Below are 22232 nucleotides of genomic sequence, written 5' to 3'. Positions count from 1 at the left end.
AAAATGCTCAAATGTACAAGATACAATTAAAAAGGTTCAAATTATTGATGAAGAACGTCTAAAAATGACAAGAGTATAAGTTGCGGAACGCAAAGTACACGATATAAAATAGTACGCAAGGACGTCTGAAAATCCGGAACCGGGACCCGAGTCAAGAAGAAACGCCCGACGCAACGGACCAAAAATATCTAGTCTACTATGCACAAGAATAAAATATAATATATAAATAATTATATTAATTATTTATATATTTATATTTATTTTATATTATGTCGACAAGCTAGGAGCCAAAACAATGTGAGCTGTCCCTGGTCCTCATGCGAGTCGCATGGCCAGAAGGCCATTTCTATGCGAGTCGCATGACTCCAGATTTCAGGCCAGGTTCTATAAATTGCAACATTTTCTGCCGAGTAAAGAAAGAAAAAAAAACACACACATACATATTACTCCGTATTTATTTTATTTATTATTTATATTATTATTATTATTATTATTATTATTATTAATAAGATTATTAATAATCTTATTATTTTTTTTATTATTAGTGTTATTATTTTTGCGATACAAAAATAATAATGTACATCAAATATTACGACGGAGTGCTGTCCAAGTAATTTTCAAAATGAGTTTTCGAGCAAGCTAGAGCTAAGGAAATTATGGGTTATTGCCAAGGAGGTTATGGGTAATGTTCGGGGGTATTTTTTGTGAATCAAACCTCGTGTTTATCATCTCCGATGCGTCTACGTGCTTTCCTGCAATATTGTATATCAATATTAAACAGTGAGTTTCATATGATCCCTTTTACTCAATATATTTTTGGGCTGAGAATACATGCGACTGTTTATAAATACTGAAAATACTAGATTTATATGCGTGAGTTTCATATGATCCCTTTTACCCTTTACATTTTGGGCTGAGAATACATGCAAATGCTTTATTAACCGATATACAATATTTATATGCGTGAGTTTCATTGCTCCCTTTTTAATTGCTTTTGCAATCTATATTTTTTGGCTGAGAATACATGCACTTTATTTTAAACGCAATGGATACAAGTACATACTAAATTCTACACCGAGTTTGAACCGAAAATCCCTTAGCTTTGGTAACTAGTAACTGCCAGTTATAAGAACTGGTGGGCGCGAGTAGTAGTATATGGATCCATAGGGCTTGACATCCCCGTCTGTTCCAGGTATAGAAAGAAACTCTAGCCTGAACTATAAAACAGACGTATACTATTTGAAGTTAGTACACGTTGGATTGCGTGTATTGTACATGTTGGTTGCATGTTAAACGAGGGGTACTTATTATAAACGTTAAAGTTTAGTTACCAGGGTTCTCAACTTTGTAGAACCGATTGATAAACGTTTCGGATGAAACAACTGAAATCTTGTGATCCACCTTTTATTTAAAACATAATGATAAACGTTTTGAATAAAACAACTGAACTTTTGTAATCCACATTGATATACGGATTATGTGTAATATTAAAACTATGAACTCACCAACCTTTGTGTTGACACTTGAAGCATGTTTATTCTCAGGTTTCTAGAAGTCTTCCGCTGTTTGCTCATACGTGATACAAGTTATGTGCTTGGAGTCATACATGCTATATACAAGAAACTTGCATTCATCAAACCATTACCATGTATCTTATTTTGACTGTATTGTCAACAGATGTATTATTGTAAACCATTTAAATGGTGATTGTCTATACGTAGGAATCATCAGATGTAAAAAAAACCTGGAATTTATATATTCATTTATGAAATACCTTTTTAAACGAATGCAATGTTACAAAACGTATCACATAGAGGTCAAATACCTCGCAATAAAATCAATGAATGACGTGTTCGTCCATATGGATTTGGAGCGATCGTCACACCGGGTGCTTACAACTTATAGAATGCTTTTATACACTTGCTAGTGTACGGATATTTATGAAACTGAAATCTTGTGGCCTATTATTATAACGGAAATGATTGATTTTGATAAACTAATGAACTCACCAACCTTTTTGGTTGACACTTTAAGCATGTTTTGTCTCAGGTGACGAATAAGATGATTGACATGATTGCTACCTGATGAATTGAATGCTGCTACATGGAGTCTTCATTTCATTACATTTACTTTGCATTAAGACTATTATTATTATTTTAGTTTAAATTTGATGTAAAACTTTTAATGCTTCCGCTGTTTTATTAATAAATGTTTTATTCAAAACGTCTCATATAGAGTCGTTCTCGTTTATACAACTGTGATTTGATATAATTAGTCACAAATACCCTAGGCCCTAATTTGGGGGTGTGACAGATTGGTATCAGAGCAGGTTGTTGTAGAGAACCAGGATTGCATTTTATGTGTGCCTTATACAATTAGGTACCTTAGCAATGTAGGACTACAACTTTCCTTGACCATAGTGCCTTTAATTGTTGCCTTTAATTGATAAATGCTACACTATACCTTAGAAACTATACTTAAATATTAAGATTATAACATACACGATAATGTGAAATTACTCGAACGTCAACGCTACTTAAGGCCTAGGGTGATCCTTGGTACCACTATGGGACGCTTGTGGATTTCGAATGCCAAACTTAGATTTTGGTCGAGAATTCCTGGGCCAACCGGTAACAATTGATCATTCAAGTGACTCGGCGGTGGCATAGATGTTTGGGTATGGTGCACAATATCAAACCTGACTATAGTGATCATACAACACTTAGTCACTTACGCACTTAATAAGTGGTGAACTTATTAAGAACAACTCACCTAGTCATCTATCCTGGTTTTGTGTATTACATATGTATTACATGAAATATTATCCAAGATTTTTGAAACTCCTATAATTCATACTCAAACGTATATAACTCCCTGTTATATCACGAACCTATATGCCTTATGCCTTTATGCATCGGTTTGCGAACCGGGAAATGTCATTGGGTTATCACAGTATACGAATTGAAAGTCTTTAATCGAAAGATTATTAGATTACATACTTATCATTTTATAATCTCGACACGTCATACTGCCATTATTAGAGTATAGACAAATCATATCTTAGCATATCTATTCCCAATAGACCTTGTCTAACACTTTTCCTAAATTTCCTCCGTAAATTACGGAAATCTTTCTGCTATATATACGTATTCAAGGAGATGAATATATCATTCAATATTCAACACCCATTTCATATCAAACCCTATTCCAAACACATAATATGGATTTCTCACCTAATTCCTCAAGTTCTTCTAGCTCCAAAGATAGCGTGACAGGAGCACACCCACCGATCAATTACCGTGATTTCTTTAGAAAATGGGGATGGGTTCGCGAAATACTCACCCTATGGAGAAATGAAGAAGGTACTCCTTATCACGAGCCAAACTTACCACCAAACGTCGGAGTACTCGATCCTCTTACTGGCGAACCTGTTCGCAATACCGTTTTCACTCTTTTCACAAGGATTTTCCGCCTCGAAGGTCGACTCGATGTAACCAACGACAATATTCGTCCTCTACTCTCGAATTCTAACCAGAAAGGGTTATTAGAAGAAGTTAGAAGACTTCGAACTAAATATCAAGAATTGACAAACCTTACAGAGGAATGGGTAGAACAAATCCATAGACTCGAGCGTAAAGTAGAAACCCTGGAGGAAATAGTGCGCGATTTGGTAGCTAGGCTCACACTTACTAACCAAGTACCACAAGCAGCACCAACAGCAGCACCAGCACCAGCACCAGCACCACCAGTACTATCAGCATCACCACCAACATCATCAGCTTCACCAACAACAACATCAGCATCCCACGTCTCAACATCATAATCGGTACCTCAAACATCGACATCATACGCCCATAGATACTAAGGAATATTAGTAATAATGAGTTAAGATGTATTGACTCATTCTTCCTGAAGAATTATATATGTATACTTTATATATATATATGGTTTGGAACAATAATAAATCTTTTCGTACTAAACTATTACGTGTGAATCTTAACTAGTATGTACTACTTGGTTAATTCATATCACTAATACGCTATGATGTACATCCTTCGTTAATGACTTAACAATCATTAATCACTGCTTCAGTACAATAAACTCCATTTCATAATAAACTAAGTGTATTATTCAAATGCATGTGTGATTTTACACTCCTATTTTTCGATGTACTCGAAAATTTCTCGAAAACATCATTTGTGCCTTATGAATTTCACAAGAAATCCACGAGCATCAACATCATTTACTGAGGTATATTAATAACAATGAACGATGAAGTATTGATTCATAACTTCATTAAAGAAATATTCCGCGACGATTATGTAATCTCTAAAGTTTTGGAGATTATTTATTCTCGTTTCAACCGTAAATCAAATGAGTTTAATATTATATTAACTTATTAAATCTATAATTACATCTGAAGAAAATATATATGTATGTATATTTTCATAAAGATTGTATTTAAAAATTCTTTTGTACAAACTGTTAATTGTGAAAATATTTTAACGGGTAGGTAATACCCAAGAAATATCTAACATTCACATTAATATATTACATTGTACATTCTTCAAAATCCTTGAAAACATATCAGATTGATAATCAATGATTCAGATCAGTTAACCTTGAGAATGCTGATGAAGCAGCAAAAGCTGTAGATGGCCTTAATGACCAGAAGCTTGATAATAAAGAATTGTGTGTTGGAAAAGCTCAAAAGAATATCTGGTATTGAAAGACGGATTGAGCAAAACATGAAGGAGACCAAGGACAAATCCCAAGGACTAAACCTATAACCAAAGAATCTAGATGATTCGATTTCTGAAGGAAATCACAGAAGATCTTTTTACGCATTCTAAATCCTTACAGAAGAATTTCTTCATTATCCATCGATTTTAGAAATTCTAAAATATCATCATATCTTTCGTTATAAATATCCTCGATATTTCTAAAGATATCTTCATAACGATTCTTGTCCGCAATTAATTATCTCTTTGCAATATCTTTATTACATCATAAAGGAAAACTGTTTAAGTTTCTATATTCCGTAAAATTTAAATTCAAATTTTGAATGATTTGAAGTAGTGTTGAGAATTGAAGCATGAGTTAGTATAATATAATGACGTCAGGCCAACATGATTATATTACAGTAAGTCATGCTAAATTTTTAATGGAAGATGATGATTCATAGACTTTATAATCATCATTTACCATGTTACACGACTCTTACATTCTACTTAATCTCTGAACATATCAAGCAAATATATTCTTGATAGTTCTATCCTCAGTAATTCTGGTAATTTACCAAATCAAATCGTGATATTACGCTTAGAACAGTAGGTCCATTCGAAACTTCATACCTACAAATTCTGGACCATTACTCGCTTTACTTAGAGTCGAGAGGAGAATAAAAAGGCAAAGAGCTCCGACATATAAGGGAAAATATGTAGCCGGATAACGATACCAAAATTACAAACCGTGTATATCAATACGTATTGCAACGTAAAGACATGGGAGAATTAAAAATACTATAACCCCAAGGTAATAGTAGAAGAAAACAAATTCCTCTAGTGGTAAATGAAAAAGAAGAATGACTGAAATGATAGTCAGAAAAATATCCAGGATAAGAACTGGATGGAGCATTCTCACAATCTTTGGAAGTATGAATTGAGGAAGAAAGTATAGAAGTGGTGAAGATAATGAACGGAAGAAGCTAATTTATAGCAAAAATTCCAAACACAGCAATTGAAGCAATTCACCTCATTTAATCAAAGAAAATTTCAAATTCCTTAATTACCGGAGAATCAAATCTTATGGATTACGAAGATTTCCTTTAATCCCTTGAATTCCAAAAATCAATCGTGACTACGTCAAAAGTTAAGGCGAACATTTAATTTCTCATTCAATCTTTTACAATAGCTTCGTTTATACGCTTCCTATAATCAGATCGTTTTATCCATATTATTCAGTAGTGATAAAACTTTATTTTTTTCAACTTATATTCATCATTACAATATTCTTGTTGTAAACAATGATGATCTCTATCAAACTTCATGACTATAATTTTCATGAACTACTCTCTGTTTTGTCTACCCTAATATTGTGACATAAACACTCAAAGTTTTAAATAAGCTCAATACTATTCATAACACATTTCATGTGTTCAGTTTACTAAAATGCTCGTATAACACCATCATCCCTTTTGAGGATAACCTAGTCAAATGACACTCTTATTAATCCTTTAGATAACCTCCGCATTAATGATAAAATGCACTTTATAGAAGAACCTGTAAGAAATTAGGGTTCGTATTATTTAAATGCATGAAACAGAACAATATTCTATCCGTTGGAATTCACGAAAGGCCCCGAACCTACCTGGGAACGTGAAGACCAGATAAAACGTAAATATCCTCGTTTAGGTACGAACAACGCTGATTGATGGCAAAAACTAAATTTCGGGACGAAATTTCTTTTAACGGGTAGGTACTATAACAACCCTCACTTTTCGACTTCCGATTTTACTAAAATACCTAGAGTTGTTATATACGAATAAATTTAACGTTGACCGAATAAACGTACGCTTAAAATAAATAATATAATTATAAATATTATAAATAAGATTATGATATATAATATAACATAATTACATCAATGAATATATATATATAATATTTATATTACTTTTGTTATTTAGTTAATAGAATATATAATTAACTAAATAATACATAATATTATAACATTTATAAAACTAATAAAAACTATAAATTAATAATCATAAATTTTAATTTTTATAAAAACTAAATATAATAATAATTTTTATATAAAATTCGAATTTAATAATTAAACAAATATAGAAATAAAATGTTAAATGTTCTTAGAAATATATTAAACAAATTTTTTTTTAGAATTTTATACAAAAAAAAAAATCAAAACTATATCTACTTTTAATAAATAAATACAAAAATACAAACTACTTTTTCTTTTAAGATTTACTTTTAATAAAAATACAAACTACTTTTATTTTAAGATTTACTTTTAATAAAAATACAAACTACTTTTTATTATTTTAACTTTTAAGATTTACTTTTAATAAAAATACAAACTACTTTTTATTATTTTAACTTTTAAGATTTACTTTTAATAAAAATACAAACTACTTTTTCTTATTTTAACTTTTAAGATTTACTTTTAATAAAAATACAAAATACTTTTTTTATTTTAACTTTTAAGATTTACTTTTAATAAAAATACAAAATACTTTTTCTTATTTTAACTTTTAAGATTTTACTTTTAATAAAAATACAAACTACTTTTTCTTATTTTAACTTTTAAGATTTTACTTTTAATAAAAATACAAACTACTTTTTTTTATTTTAACTTTTAAAATTTACTTTTAATAAAAATACAAAATACTTTTTCTTATTTTAACTTTTAAGATTTTACTTTTAATAAAAATACAAACTACTTTTTCTTATTTTAACTTTTAAGATTTTACTTTTAATAAAAATACAAACTACTTTTTCTTATTTTAACTTTTAAGATTTACTTTTAATAAAAATACAAAATACTTTTTCTTATTTTAACTTTTAAGATTTTACTTTTAATAAAAATACAAACTAATTTTTCTTATTTTAACTTTTATGATTTTACTTTTAATAAAAATACAAACTACTTTTTCTTATTTTAACTTTTAAGATTTACTTTTAATAAAAATACAAAATACTTTTTCTTATTTTAACTTTTAGGATTTTACTTTTAATAAAAATACAAACTACTTTTTCTTATTTTAACTTTTAAAATTTTACTTTTAATAAAAATACAAACTACTTTTTCTTATTTTAACTTTTAAAATTTACTTTTAATAAAAATACAAAATACTTTTTCTTATTTTAACTTTTAAGATTTTACTTTTAATAAAAATACAAACTACTTTTTCTTATTTTAACTTTTAAGATTTTACTTTTAATAAAAATACAAACTACTTTTTCTTATTTTAAATTTTAAGATTTACTTTTAATAAAAATACAAAATAATTTTTCTTATTTTAACTTTTAAGATTTACTTATTTTATTTTATTTTTTTTTTACCTAACATTTTCAACTATAAATACCACATACATTTCTCATTTCAAACTTACACCTTAATCTCTCATTTCTCTCTTAAAGAACTACTTCTAGTTGATATCTCGGTCACTTACTTGCTTTACTTTCCTTTCTTGCGTGGAATACTTCAACTGCTATTTAAGGTGAGTTTCATTTGCTCCCTTTTTATATATATTTTTGGGCTGAGAATACATGCGCTGTTTTATAAATATTTTACGAAATAGGCACAAGTACTAAAACTAATTCTACGTGGGTTTAAACCAGAAATATACCCTTAGCTTGGTAACATTAAACTACTTGTCTATGTACGGTAGGCGCGAATCCTAAAGATAGATCTATTGGGTCTGACAAACCCCATCCTGACTATGGGATGCTTTAGTACTTCGAGGTTATTTTAAACACACCTGATCTGGTGTACTTCAGAGGGTAAAACATGAACGTTAAGGCTTGTTACCGGGTGCCTACAACTTATAGAATGCTTTTATACACTTGCTAGTGTACGGATATTTATGAAACTGAAATCTTGTGGCCTATTATTATAACGGAAATGATTGATTTTGATAAACTAATGAACTCACCAACCTTTTTGGTTGACACTTTAAGCATGTTTTGTCTCAGGTGACGAATAAGATGATTGACATGATTGCTACCTGATGAATTGAATGCTGCTACATGGAGTCTTCATTTCATTACATTTACTTTGCATTAAGACTATTATTATTATTATTTCAGTTTAAATTTGATGTAAAACTTTTAATGCTTCCGCTGTTTTATTAATAAATGTTTTATTCAAAACGTCTCATATAGAGTCGTTCTCGTTTATACAACTGTGATTTGATATAATTAGTCACAAATACCCTAGGCCCTAATTTGGGGGTGTGACAGATTACAACATTCACTAACATACCCTTATTATTAAGATTAAAATTAAAATTAAAATTAAAATTAAAATATAAATATAAATATTTACGTAGTATTATGAGAGAAGAAGAAAAAGATAATTAAAAATGCTCAGAATTCGGTTGCTTTTATAGGGATTTTCAAAACTTGGGGCTCCGCGACTCGCGGTATTTTTGGCCTTCAAACTCCGCGAGTCGCGGAGTTTGAAATTACAGCTCACCCATTTTGGAGTCTCTCTTGCCGACGGTTTTTATTTATTTATATAATATATAAATAATTATAAGAATTATTTAAATATTATATTATATTTATGTGCATAGTTGCCTTGTAATTTTTAGTCCGTTGCGTCGAGCGTTGAGAGTTGACTCTGGTCCTGGTTCCGGATTTTCGAACGTCCTTGCGTACAATTTAATATCTTGTACTTTGCGTTTTGAATCTTGTACTCTTGTAATTTCGAGACGTTTCTTATCAATAATTGGAACCTCTTTGATTGTCTTTTGTACTTTTGAGCTTTTTGGTCATTTGCGTCTTTAATTCGTCGAATCTGTCTTTTGTCTTCACCTTTTATTATTTAAACGAATATTACTTGTAAATAGAACAATTGCAACTAAAAGCTTGTCTTTCTTGAGGAATAATGCTATGAAATATATGTTCGTTTTTAGCATTATCATATGTATATATATATATATATATATATATATATATATATATATATATATATATATATATATATATAACTATAAATACGATTATAATGCATTATATATACAAAATACGTGCAGATATATATAAGTACTCATACAGATATATATCAGTAATTAAATACAGATAAATACAGATTTAGGCAAATATTAAAACTAATAATAATTACAGATATAATTACGCGTTAATAAATTGTTTCTTATTTTCCTTTCTTTCCTGTTAAGTCTGTGATGAATCGTTGACAACCAGCACTAAATAACAATTAAGTTTAACTGCTCCAATTGTTGAATTATTATCCACATTATCACTATATGTTGAATACAACTGTAATTGTAAGAAGAGAAAATAGAAATTAAATAAACCAAACCCGTTCATTCTCTGTTCTTTTTTTTTTTAGCAAAATCTCGAATTCGAATCAATTTGCAAAATGTAATAATGCAATCACGTTAGGAATCTTATATCTAATCTACCTGCAAAGTTTCACAATACAATTCCTTTTATTGTTTGAGAATTTTGAAGTCAAAGATTTTGTATCAAAAAGTCAAACTGTGTTCTTGGATCAAATTCGCGTTTGTGTTGCTGTTTCCGATTAAATTGATGATTGATAAAGATTTTAGATGTGATTTGAAATATATTTCGTGTTATAACCTTCGTCTAAATCATTTTTAAAAACGAAATCAATTTTTTTTTCATTCCAACAGCGTCAAAACAAAAAGGCTGTGTGATTTTAATTTTTTTTAAAATGTTTGCTAATTTACGTAATCACTTTCTAAATGTTTATGTTTCTATTTTAGAACTTAGATTAATCTAGTAACTTAAATTGATGCTTGTTGAATTGAACTTGATTATGAAGATGAAGAAGAAAGGGGAGAAACAGAAAAAAAAAATAGGATAAATAAAATTAGAAACGAGTAATAACAAGAAAGACAGTAATGGAGCAACGGTTAAGAGGTGATTCGAGTGTGCGGGAGGTCACGGGTTCGAGTCCGGTCCAGGGCAATTCTTTTTAGTTAAAGCTTTTGAAAGGGTATACATTTATTTTTAATTCTATCATTATTATTAGTCATTATTATTATTATTATTATTATTATTATTATTATTATTATTATTATTATTATTATTATTATTAATTAGTGCTATTGTTATTATTATGTTAATTATTATTATTACAAACAATAATAAAATGATCATTATTATCATTAATCCAATTAACAATATTATCAATATTGTTATTATTAGTATTATCATTTAGTATTATAATTGTTATTATTGTTACAATAATATGTATTAGTTATCATTATTAGTATTATCACTAAATAATATTATTATTATCGTTATTATTAATTTTATAAGATTACTATTAAAATGAGTATTACTAATACTAGGATTAGAATTACAAATTTAGGTTATAGAAACTTAGTCACTAGATTAGAAAAATTAAAAGCGAAGACTATGATTATGATTAGGATTATTATTATTGTTATTATAAAAACAATACAGGTTGTTATTATTTTTCACCAATATTAGTATTAATATCACTTTTTGTAATTATTAGTTTTACTATTATTATTATTAACATAAGTATCAATTTTAACAATATCGTTATTATTATTGGTACTATTGATATTAAGAAAGTTATTATTATCAGTAAACTATTTTTATCAAAACTATCATTTGGTTACAAATAACTATTTTGTATCTAAATTATACTTAATATATATATTATAGTTATATTAATAACATATGAAACATAATAACAATAATTATATAAATACTTATATATATGACAAATTAATGATATCTTTTTATACAATACTAACCATATATATATAGATATATTAATATAACTAAATATATATGATATTAAACAATTTGAATATATGCACAAACTAAATAAGCATAATATATAATTTAAGATAAAATATAAAAATTTTCTATTATGATTATATGTATTAATATATACATACAAATGATATAGGTTCGTGAATCCCAGGCCAACCCTGCATTGTTCAATATAGTCATATGTATTTTTACTACAAAATACATTAAGTGAGTTTCATTTGATTCCCTTTTACTCTTTACATTTTTGGGACTGAGAATACATGCGCTGCTTTTATAAATGTTTTACGAAATAGACACAAGTACTTAAAAATTACATTCTATGGTTGGATCATTAAATCGAATATGCCCCTTTTTATTAAGTCTGGTAATCTAAGAATTAGGGAACAGACATCCTAATTGACGCGAATCCTAAAGATAGATCTATCGGGCCCAACAAGCCCCATCCAAAGTATCGGATGCTTTAGTACTTCGAAATTTATATCATGTCCGAAGGAGGATCCTGGAATGATGGGGATATTCTTATATGCATATTATGAATGTCGGTTACCAGGTGTTCAATTCACATGAATGATTATTTTTGTCTCTATGCATGGGACGTATGTTTATGAGAATTGGAAATATGAAATCTTGTGGTCTATTAAAATTATGAAATGATTATTTATGTTAAACTAATGAACTCACCAACCTTTTAGTTGACACTTTAAAGCATGTTTATTCTCAGGTATGAAAGAAATCTTCCGCTGTGCATTTGCTCATTTTAGGGACATTACTTGGAGTCATTAATGGCATATTTCAAAAGACGTTGCATTCCAGTCGTTGAGTTCATCAAGATTATTATTAAGTCAATTATAGTTAGATATATTATGAAATGGTATGCCTGCCATCAACTTTCGATGTAATGAAAGATTGTCTTTTCAAAAACGGATGCAATGTTTGTAAAATGTATCATATAGAGGTCAAGTACCTCGCGATGTAATCAACTGTTGTGAATCATTTATAATCGATATGGACGTTGTCCGGATGGATTAGGAAGGGTCTCTACAGTATCGGTTGGGTATTGCTAGGGACGATAACAGATGTGTATTAGTCGGCTAGGACGTGTAGGGTTCGTAAACTAACAATGAAACCTGACACCTCTATTTATATATATTTGCAACGACCCTCGATCGATGGTCCTTGACCATCAGCCGATGGTCGACCATCAGCCGATGGTCCTTGTCCCTCGACCGATGGTGCCTTCCATTGGTCGATGGTCAGAGTTGCCAACCAAACAACTCAAAACCATCCTACAGCATTGGTTAAACACTTCACACAATTATAACGATAACCAATATGCATACATGACTGAAATATAACAATTGCCAACGATAGATCGATTACAAGTTTATAGAACTGGGGATTACATGCACCAACATCCCTGCCTTCTTTAACAATCCATGAAATCAAGTAGTATCACTTACTTTTATTCTATGAATGGTGATGCTCAAACATTATGGAATTTACGCATTGATATTCCTTTTAACACCTACCACTCTAGAAACGCTAATGATCCGTTGATTGTGCTTTCAAATGTGGTTATCCACCCCATAAGAGATGATTTGTTTGGACTTCGTCATCTGCTTACGCATATACGGTCTCATGTGAAATAAGAATATTAGTGATGTCCAACAATTATCAAACTCCTTCATGGGTAACATTTGCGTGGATTAATTTAGTCTCATCAAAGACATCGATCTTTTATCAGTTAGCGAGACAAGGATGCATCTTCGTGTAACATGTTTTAAGTCTGCGTAACATGATCCCTCTCGATTAACTGCATAAGGTGTTTAGAGGAGCCTTAGTCTGTACATTATTTTTTGCTTTTTTGTACATGTTCATATAATATATGGACGACGTTTTTTCTTGGTGGAACATTTCATGGACTTTGCCTTCCACGATTTCACAAATTACTTTTGAATGGCATGTGGTATGGGTATCAATGACTCAGTTTTTGCGCTTCATTGGTTCTTGTACTATATGGAACATATGGATATCAATAAAAAAAATATGGTTATCACGAAACAAGGCCATCCAATCAAGCATATGTACTATTGATTGTGAATAATGTGAAACTTAGGAATCTTAGGATTTAATACTCCGGTTCGGTTATCGTGAATAACCAACATCAATATGATGATATCGATGGGATGGTTAGATGTTAAGTCCACCATTGACAACATTTGTCGGTCGATGGCCCAATGTACGTTTGTAGATTACCGCCATCAAGATTGACCTGAAAATGATGTGGAACAATTCTCGGGACAATTGCTTGAAGTCAAAGTTAAAGATTAATAGTTTATTTAAGACAAAATTGCCCATTTCATCCCTGTATTTTTCACTTTTTCCCGTTTCATACCCGTGTATTATTTTCTCCATTTTTCATCCTTAAAAGCATTTTAAAGTCCCAATTTCATCCCTCACCCTAATGAAGGTTAACTTAGTCCGTTAATTCACATAGACTATCTACGTAATCTTTAACAAACATGGAGTACAAATCGTAGTGATGCAAAGATGAAACCGCCACATCTGATTCGAAAAATTGATTCAGGAGAAAAATATCAAAGAAACCCGAAGTACAAATCTTGACCCATTTACTTATCAACGTTACAATTCGTTTTGAGAGAATGATTCGGCAGGATTTTTCCATGAGCCAAAGGATGATTGGATCGTGATAATTGACCCTTTTAAATTACAGCAACAAACCCCTAGTTTCATATGATTTTAATTAAACAAATATAAAAATTAGAATCAATAAAAGCATTTAGGGTATGATAATAAACAGGAATGAAGCCCTTACCTTTCACCGTATATTTATGATGAAAATTATTTAGGGCACCGTTGATTTAACATGAATCTGTAAATGCCTTTGAATCGCTATAAGTGCCTTTGAATCGCTGCAAACCCTAACATGAATATGTAAATGCCTTTGAATCGCGATTTAAAACTTGTAGGTGTTAGATCTATTTTTTGAAGAGAGAGGATAGAGAGATTGAAACTGTAGCCCTGATTAGCGTGATTAACTGTGCGTACGCGTTTTTGTGTGACATGTGTCGTGATGTCAGAGTATTAGGAATAATTTTTTCCACTAATCTGTAATTAACACGTGGATTAATAAATTAGAAGGTGATTAGTATAATGACATGTGGCAGTGCCCTTGTGCTTTATCTGATGTAAAAGAAAAGATGGTATTATCAATTGCAAATGTAGCCATAAAAAGTCAAAGTAAAAATCAACAGTCTTTAATTGCTTGCGTGATTAAGAGAGGAAAAAAGTTGAATAACAAAACTGTTCAAAATGAACAGTAAGAAGTGACATAAAATAAAACATTATATGACAATACAAGCTTGAAACATTATATAATACATAAATATATACATCGTCTTTTGATTCTTAAAAATTATTATAGATTTATATTTACATTTAATTTACATATATATATATATATATATATATATATATATATATATATATATATATATATATATATATATAAATAATAGCAACTATCAAAATTATTGTTTATCGGTTTTATATTTTATAATATTACATTATACTACAATAGTTAAAGTATTATATATATATATATATATATATATATATATATATATATATATATATATATATATATATATATATATATATATATATATAGTGGTAGGATCAAGAGGGAAGTAACCAATCGGGGAGAAGCGGGGGGAAGCAAAATCTTTTTTTTTTCTTTTTTGAAAAAACTTTGTTCACGAACATTATAGATTGGATGAAAATATGAACATTTAATAAAGACACTTTGTGATAAATGTTGTTATTTTAGCGGAAAAATGCTCGAAGAACTAATATATAACAATTATCGTGTTTTTCGAGCGTATATTGAGGTTTTAGATATTAGGATTTAGATAATAGGGTTTAGATATTAGGGTTTATAGGGTTTAGATATTAGGGTTTAGAAATTTAGGGTTTAAGGTTTAGATTTAGGGTTTAGATTTAGAATTTCGATTGAGTTTTTAACACGAATGGTTTAGAGTTTAGGGTTTAGGGTTTAGGGTTTGGTGTTTTGGGTTTATGAAATAAACTCAAAACACCAAACCCTAAACCCTAAACCCTAAACTCTAAATCGGGCTAAATTTTACTTCACAAAATATGAAGAAAAAAACGTTAACATTCTTCACGAACAATATTATCTTGAATGTAATTTTTGTCGATCGTTTTTTCGCCTAAATAATAACATTCATCACGAAGTGTCTTCTCTAAATGTTCATATTTTCGTGTGATCTTGATGTCTGAAAAAAAATTTCAAAAAAAACGAATTTTTTTTTGCTTCCCCCCGTTTCCCCCCGATTGGTTACTTCCCCATTGATCCTACCGCTATATATATATATATATATATATATATATATATATATATATATATATATATAACAGTATTACATTTACATTTACTTTCATATTCACTCCCTAGTTAATATCACATACTATAAATTTTAATTTGTACTACCTAATAAGTTAGTGTATAATTATTATATTAAACAATTGTATAATAATATTAATATTTGATTATGTAATAAATAAACACTAATTTAATTATATATGTGTAATATTTTTAACCCAATCTTATTTCAAAAATTAATTATATATCATATTGTATCTTATTTATAATTTATATAATGATATAGTAGTAATAAGTAAAGTGAATAAATGCTATATTAAGACCACTTCATTTTATTTTTATGACGAAAATAACATTTACTATTAAAATTACAGGGATCTTCATCAATAGATGAAAGATCTCCAAACCGATACAAGATAGAAAACAACAATTAATGGCTCCAAACGAGTAAACTAACTTAAACCAATCTAAATATACGCTAAATCAAAACGCATCCAACAATACTAAAACCCATAAACACAATCTAAATCAAAGATAAATAAAACGAAGCATAAAGACAAACACAATGCCAAAAAACACTAAATCACCAATAACACATTAACAAACCAAGCCAATATCTCTACTGTATTTCTTAGTTTTAGTACAGAGTAACATCTCAAATAATACTGCCAATTACCAAAAAGATTAACCAATAATTATAATAATAAATAATAATTAAATAAAGTGTTTTTTGGTAGTAAATGTGTAAATGTTTACCCAGAAAAACACAATTTCAAGTCAAACAGACACTGAATTCAAAATCAGCAGGAGTCTTCCATTTCCTCACTATCAAAATCAAAAAATTAATTTATTAAATTTCTTCACACCATCATCATCACCATCATCATCAGTTATCTATACAGTATTTATCAGAATCATTTTATTTACCATTGTGTTGTTGTTACTATTCATGAACCATGGTCTCAAAAATCGACTCACTCAATTCTTCATTTTCACTCTCATTTTCAACTTCCTGTCTTTAAAATTCATCCCCAATATTCGCCATTTAATTTCCAAAACCCTAAATTTTCTCCAAATGGATTCACTCTTCTTCTCCTCCTCAGATGACAGCACCTATGACGACGGAGCTAGCGGCTCATTGTTCGGAAACAATAACTTCCGGTCAATTCACAGTCTATCTGATTTAGACAATGAGCGGCTTTACATTGTTGATCACAGGTCAAATGTTCGATTTTTAATTTGATTAACTGAATGTAATTTAGGGGTTTTTTTTTTTTTTTTTTATTAGATGAAGCATTGGTTGTTTATTAGGTGTGTATGGATTGGTGTTTTGGATATGCAGGTGGTGGAATGAGGCACGTGAAGCGTTGTTTAGTGGAATTGATGGCGTTTTATACGATGCGAATGCAGGTTTTTTGGACGAGTTTGAACAGGAGATTGTTTTGGAAATGAGAACAAGTGGAGATGATGGTGATGATTGTGAGAATGTGGAGGAGGAATTAGGGGTTTCGGGACGAGAGTATGCTCTGATTTCAGAATGGATGTTTTATCGGTCTCTTAAATGGTCAGAATATGGTTGCTTCCTTTCACATACATAACTAGGTTTTTTATTTGCTTGTAGATAATACTCCGTATTATATTCGTCCTAACTACCTTGGGGCATGCTATTATGATATAAATATAACTGCAAGATTATAATGTTAGTAAAGAAAGATCATTCACTTAACTTAGCAGCTAGATTTTATTACAATCTTCAGAGGATGCTTATATTATATTGTGCATTCTGTATCCATCTTTGCCGGGTCAGGAATGACCGTTCAGCCTTTACACTCTTTTGTATCATCATTATCCACATAATACTTGCTACATTTAATATCATATAGTCCGGTAAAAGAATAAACAGTTCACAAAAGATTATATCACAAAGTAGAAAGATACCGATAATCTTATTATAATATCTATATATATATATATATATATATATATATATATATCTCCAATTCAGAAACAAGAAATGAGTTTAGATTCATTTTCACATCTCACAATCTTTATAACTGCCTTCAACTACGCGTTCTTCCTGCAGGCACTACGATATGAAAAATGTTGGCCACTTTGTATCTACAGAAGACAACAAGGTAGACTTGTTTACCTTGCAAGTCAAGCTTTCAATTTCAGGAACAAATTCATTGATTGTCAGAATTAGCCAAAAGGTATATAACTAGTTTTTCGTTATTATGGATTTGCATATGACTGCTAATGTGTTATATTGTTTGCTTATTTTTTTATATATGTATGTTTCTTGTACAGGGTAATGAAATGGGAGCATTTAATAAATCCTGCCAAATATTCTGTGTCGTATCTACCTTGAAGATTTGGGATTTTTCCGGGCAAATAACTAATTTTTATCTTCAAGGGAGAAGTATACTTTTTGATAAACCCGAACAGGTAAATGAAGAGGTGGTTACTTTATTTGGAATGTTTTTTATAGTTAATTTTATTTATTCTCAGATACTAACTTCCCTAATTTATGTAACTCCAGATTTTCTTGAAATTGCAAGTTTATGGATTATATTTTGATGTTATGCAACAAGCAAATGAGATGCCAATTGAAGACTTGAATAGTTCAGTGAAGGCGAATGGACACACTGATAAAGTCAACTCACATGTTAAATTTCACCATCCACTACTTGATAATAGATATAATGAAGCTTATAACTTGGGTTTGACCGGATTGTACAATCTTGGAAACACGTGTTACATGAATAGCGCTATTCAGTGCTTGGCGCATACCCCACATTTTGTTGATTATTTTCTTGGTGATTTCAGAAAAGATCTAAACTTTGAAAACCCCTTGGGCAAGAATGTATGTAGTTTGTAATTGCTCTTAAAACTTGAATCTTATGTATTGATACATATTAATAAATTTACCTTTTTGAACATGTTGACCAGGGCAAACTTGCTCTCGCATTTGGAGACTTGATAAGGCAGCTATGGACACCCCGAGCTACCTCAGTGGCGCCACGAGCATTCAAGTCAAGGTTAGGTGGTTTCGCTCCCCAATTTAGTGGCTTCAATCAGCATGATTCCCAAGTTGGTGATTTTCAAGTTTTTTTTTTTTTTTTTTTTTTCCTTTTTTTCTTTCTTTTAAAAATACAAAATACAATAATATTCTAGTTAATCTTTCTTAATTAATAAATTTAATATGATAATTTTCATCTCATTTCCAACCCTTTACATTTAATATAGGAGTTTCTTGCTTTTCTACTGGATGGACTGCATGAAGATTTAAATCGTGTTAAAACCAAACCTTATAATGAGATAAAGTATGTCGATGGAGTTTCGGACAAAGAAGTAGCGGATGAACACTGGCGGAACCATTTAGCTCGCAATGACTCCATAATAGTCGACATGTGCCAGGTCAGTTGAATAATATTTTCGTTATCTTGATTAATCATTCTCTGATTTTTATCATATTATGTAGTTTGACCCGCAATAACATATTATTTTACACTTGGTGTAGGGGCAATATCGGTCAACATTGATATGTCCTGTTTGCAAGAAGCATTCTGTTACATTTGATCCATTCTTATATCTTTCTTTGCCCTTGCCTTCACCAACAATGAGAACTATGACACTGACCGTTTTGAGCACTGACGGGTCAACTTTGCCAATTCCAGTTACCGTAACTGTCCCCAAAATTGGAAAGTTTAAGGATCTTATTGAGGCTTTGAGCACTGCTTGTTCTTTGGGGAGCAATGAAACTTTATTGGTGGCTGAGGTACGTGCCAAGAAACCTTCTTTGAGCTTTTGGGTGTTTCTTTATATACAAAAGTTTATGTTATTTTGTGTACATTTGTGCGCAGATATACAACTACCACATACTTCATTTCTTGGATAAATTAGACGACTCTATAGAGTTGGTTAGGGATGATGATCTGCTTGTTGCTTACAAGCTACTTAAGGATGAGGATTCATTGCCCTTGGTTGTGTTTACACATATTTCTGAAGTGTAAGCATTTATTTCTTTATTGTATCGATTTTTCTAATCTATTATATGGGTCCGATTAGATAGAAGGTAATAAAATGTTGCATCTGCATATTTGGTTGACCTACCTACACGAATGAAATGACAATATAAGTATTCAACTATATTGCTTTGTATGCTATAATATAAATCTGCATTAATATAAACTGTTAAACAAAGATAAATCTGTTCTATCATGTAATTAAGACCTAACTAAACACTTTACTATTACATATAGAAATTTATTGAGCCTTTTACTATGTGTAAATACGTATATAACATCAGTTTTAGTTAATGTGATATTAGGTCAAAATTTTCAATGTTTTAGTTTAAATTTGGTTATAGCATCTACTTACTGCGGTTTACTGGGATTCAGATTAACTAGTCTAGGGTTTCCACATTTGAAGAAGTTTGGGATTCCTTTAGTAGCCAAGATTCCTGATTGTAGCGACGGTTTTGAGATACATAAAACATTTCTCAAATTACTCCAACCGTTTCTTAATCCGGAAGAATTTTCTGCAGACGCTTTCGACGATCTTATAGAAATTGTCAATCAAGATGATCACATGGATGATAAAGTTGATGACTTCACAATTAATATTGACTCAAACATCAATATTGATGAAGAAGTTGATGACATGGCAATAATTGATGCCTCAAATACTAAAATAGATGATAAAGTAGATGAGCTGGCAATTATTGATACCTCTGATATGGATGATAAAGTTGATAAAATGTCAAACAGTGATGTTTCAGACAGTAAAGTAAATGAAAACTTTGAATTTCGTTATGAACGTTATGGCCTTTGGTCAGAAGGATCCAAGATCGTGATGGATGAACCAATTTTAATCCCGTCATCACATGAAATATACGTGCTTGTTACTTGGTCCGATGAAATGATGAAACGATACGATACTACAATTCTTAGCCGTTTACCTGGAACTGGTGAGCTTCCGTTATTTACAAATAAGCCTCCAGAATCGGTATCATTATACAAATGTCTTGAAGCTTTCTTGAAGGAAGAACCGTTGGGGCCCGAAGACATGTGGTACGTCATGCTACTTTCATGTTGCTATAAACCCGAAGGTGGCTATTTTGACACATGTGTTTACGACTGGGCCAATTTTTGTTTTGGTTATACTGGTGGCTCAAATAATGAATAAGATAAAAAGGGATACCGGTCAAATTGGGTAAAAGTTGTTTGAATTGTTTTGGCATTCTAATTTTACTATTTCACAAAATTAAACTATTATTATCATAACAGCGTTTATGAACTTATATTTGAATCATTGACTATTAGTTAAGAAATTGGATCAAAATCGTTTGGTAGTTCACTAAACATGCTTTAATCCATCCATTTTTGACGCTACCAGAAACACATTTGATCCAAAACTGTGAGACCCGTTACCTGACCCACCCATTTTGCCACTTATCCTTCTTGTGGATATTGACTTATGATGAATTAATGCTTAATATATTCAGGTATTGTCCTAAATGTGAAATACATCGTCAAGCTAGCAAAAAGTTGGATCTTTGGAGATTACCCGAGATTCTGATTGTTCATCTGAAGAGATTTTCATACAATGAGTTTCTCTCAGACAAATTGGAAACTTTTGTTGACTTTCCTATTGATGGCTTTGACCTTTCAAATTTCACTGTTCATAAGAATTGCGAGCCATCGTTCTGCTACAAGCTGTATGCGGTCAGTAATCATTATGGCGGATTGGGTGGTGGCCACTACACTGCTTTTGCTCAAGTAAGTAGCAGTTTCAGTCATCTATATGTCTTTAAACCCATGTTGACCTGTTACGTCGCCTACCCAATTCACCACATCTAGGTATAATTAAAAGTCTTGTTTATGCTATATGGAGTCATTAGCATGTGTATTTGTTGATGCAGTGTGGTGAGCAGTGGTATGAGTTTAATGACAGCCAGGTTTTCCCTATTAGTGAAGACCAAATCAAGACATCTGCAGCTTATGTTTTATTTTACAAGAGAATTTGAGATACATACATACATACATCAATGTGCAGCTGTTAGTTGAAGAAATTTGTGTAGTACAGTCTCCTAACTTATATGGCCCAATGATTTAAAGGTTAAAAAAGGAAAAGTCTTTAATTAGCGGGCTTTACTTGTGTAGACTTGCTCGCTATTAGACATTACATCTGATAGAAATAGTTTTTTTTTTTTTTTTTTTTTTTTTTTATAACAGTTAGGGTGGCCTGTGCTGTACATGTGGTTTGAT

The 22232-nt window shown here is 30.4% G+C and overlaps 1 protein-coding gene across 1 annotated transcript; it reads left to right on the top strand.

The window, feature by feature from the left end:
* The first annotated feature begins 16898 nt into the window (after positions 1–16898).
* On the top strand, positions 16899–22157 carry LOC139866124 (ubiquitin carboxyl-terminal hydrolase 8-like). The gene is made up of 12 exons (XM_071854260.1): positions 16899–17181; positions 17306–17527; positions 18047–18173; positions 18271–18408; positions 18503–18826; positions 18913–19053; positions 19210–19380; positions 19484–19741; positions 19827–19972; positions 20364–21035; positions 21470–21743; positions 21887–22157. Exons 1-12 carry the CDS (start codon positions 16913–16915, stop codon positions 21989–21991), a joined length of 2847 nt encoding a protein of 948 aa, XP_071710361.1. The 5' UTR covers positions 16899–16912; the 3' UTR covers positions 21992–22157.
* Positions 22158–22232: the final 75 nt, after the last annotated feature.

Source organism: Rutidosis leptorrhynchoides, chromosome 1, assembly GCF_046630445.1.
Source record: "Rutidosis leptorrhynchoides isolate AG116_Rl617_1_P2 chromosome 1, CSIRO_AGI_Rlap_v1, whole genome shotgun sequence".
Lineage (NCBI taxonomy): Eukaryota > Viridiplantae > Streptophyta > Magnoliopsida > Asterales > Asteraceae > Rutidosis > Rutidosis leptorrhynchoides.
Note: the sequence above shows the minus strand (reverse complement) of the source record. Positions and strands in the feature narration are given on the sequence as shown.

What these genes read in the sequence shown, in the direction of transcription:
- LOC139866124 (XM_071854260.1), top strand. Translation starts at nt 16,913, where the DNA reads ATGAACCATGGTCTCAAAAATCGACTCACTCAATTCTTCATTTTCACT. An exon ending in TCAATCAGCATGATTCCCAA is followed by an intron (nt 19,054 to 19,209) that starts GTTGGTGATTTT and finishes CATTTAATATAG; the next exon opens with GAGTTTCTTGCTTTTCTACT. An exon ending in TAATAGTCGACATGTGCCAG is followed by an intron (nt 19,381 to 19,483) that starts GTCAGTTGAATA and finishes CACTTGGTGTAG; the next exon opens with GGGCAATATCGGTCAACATT.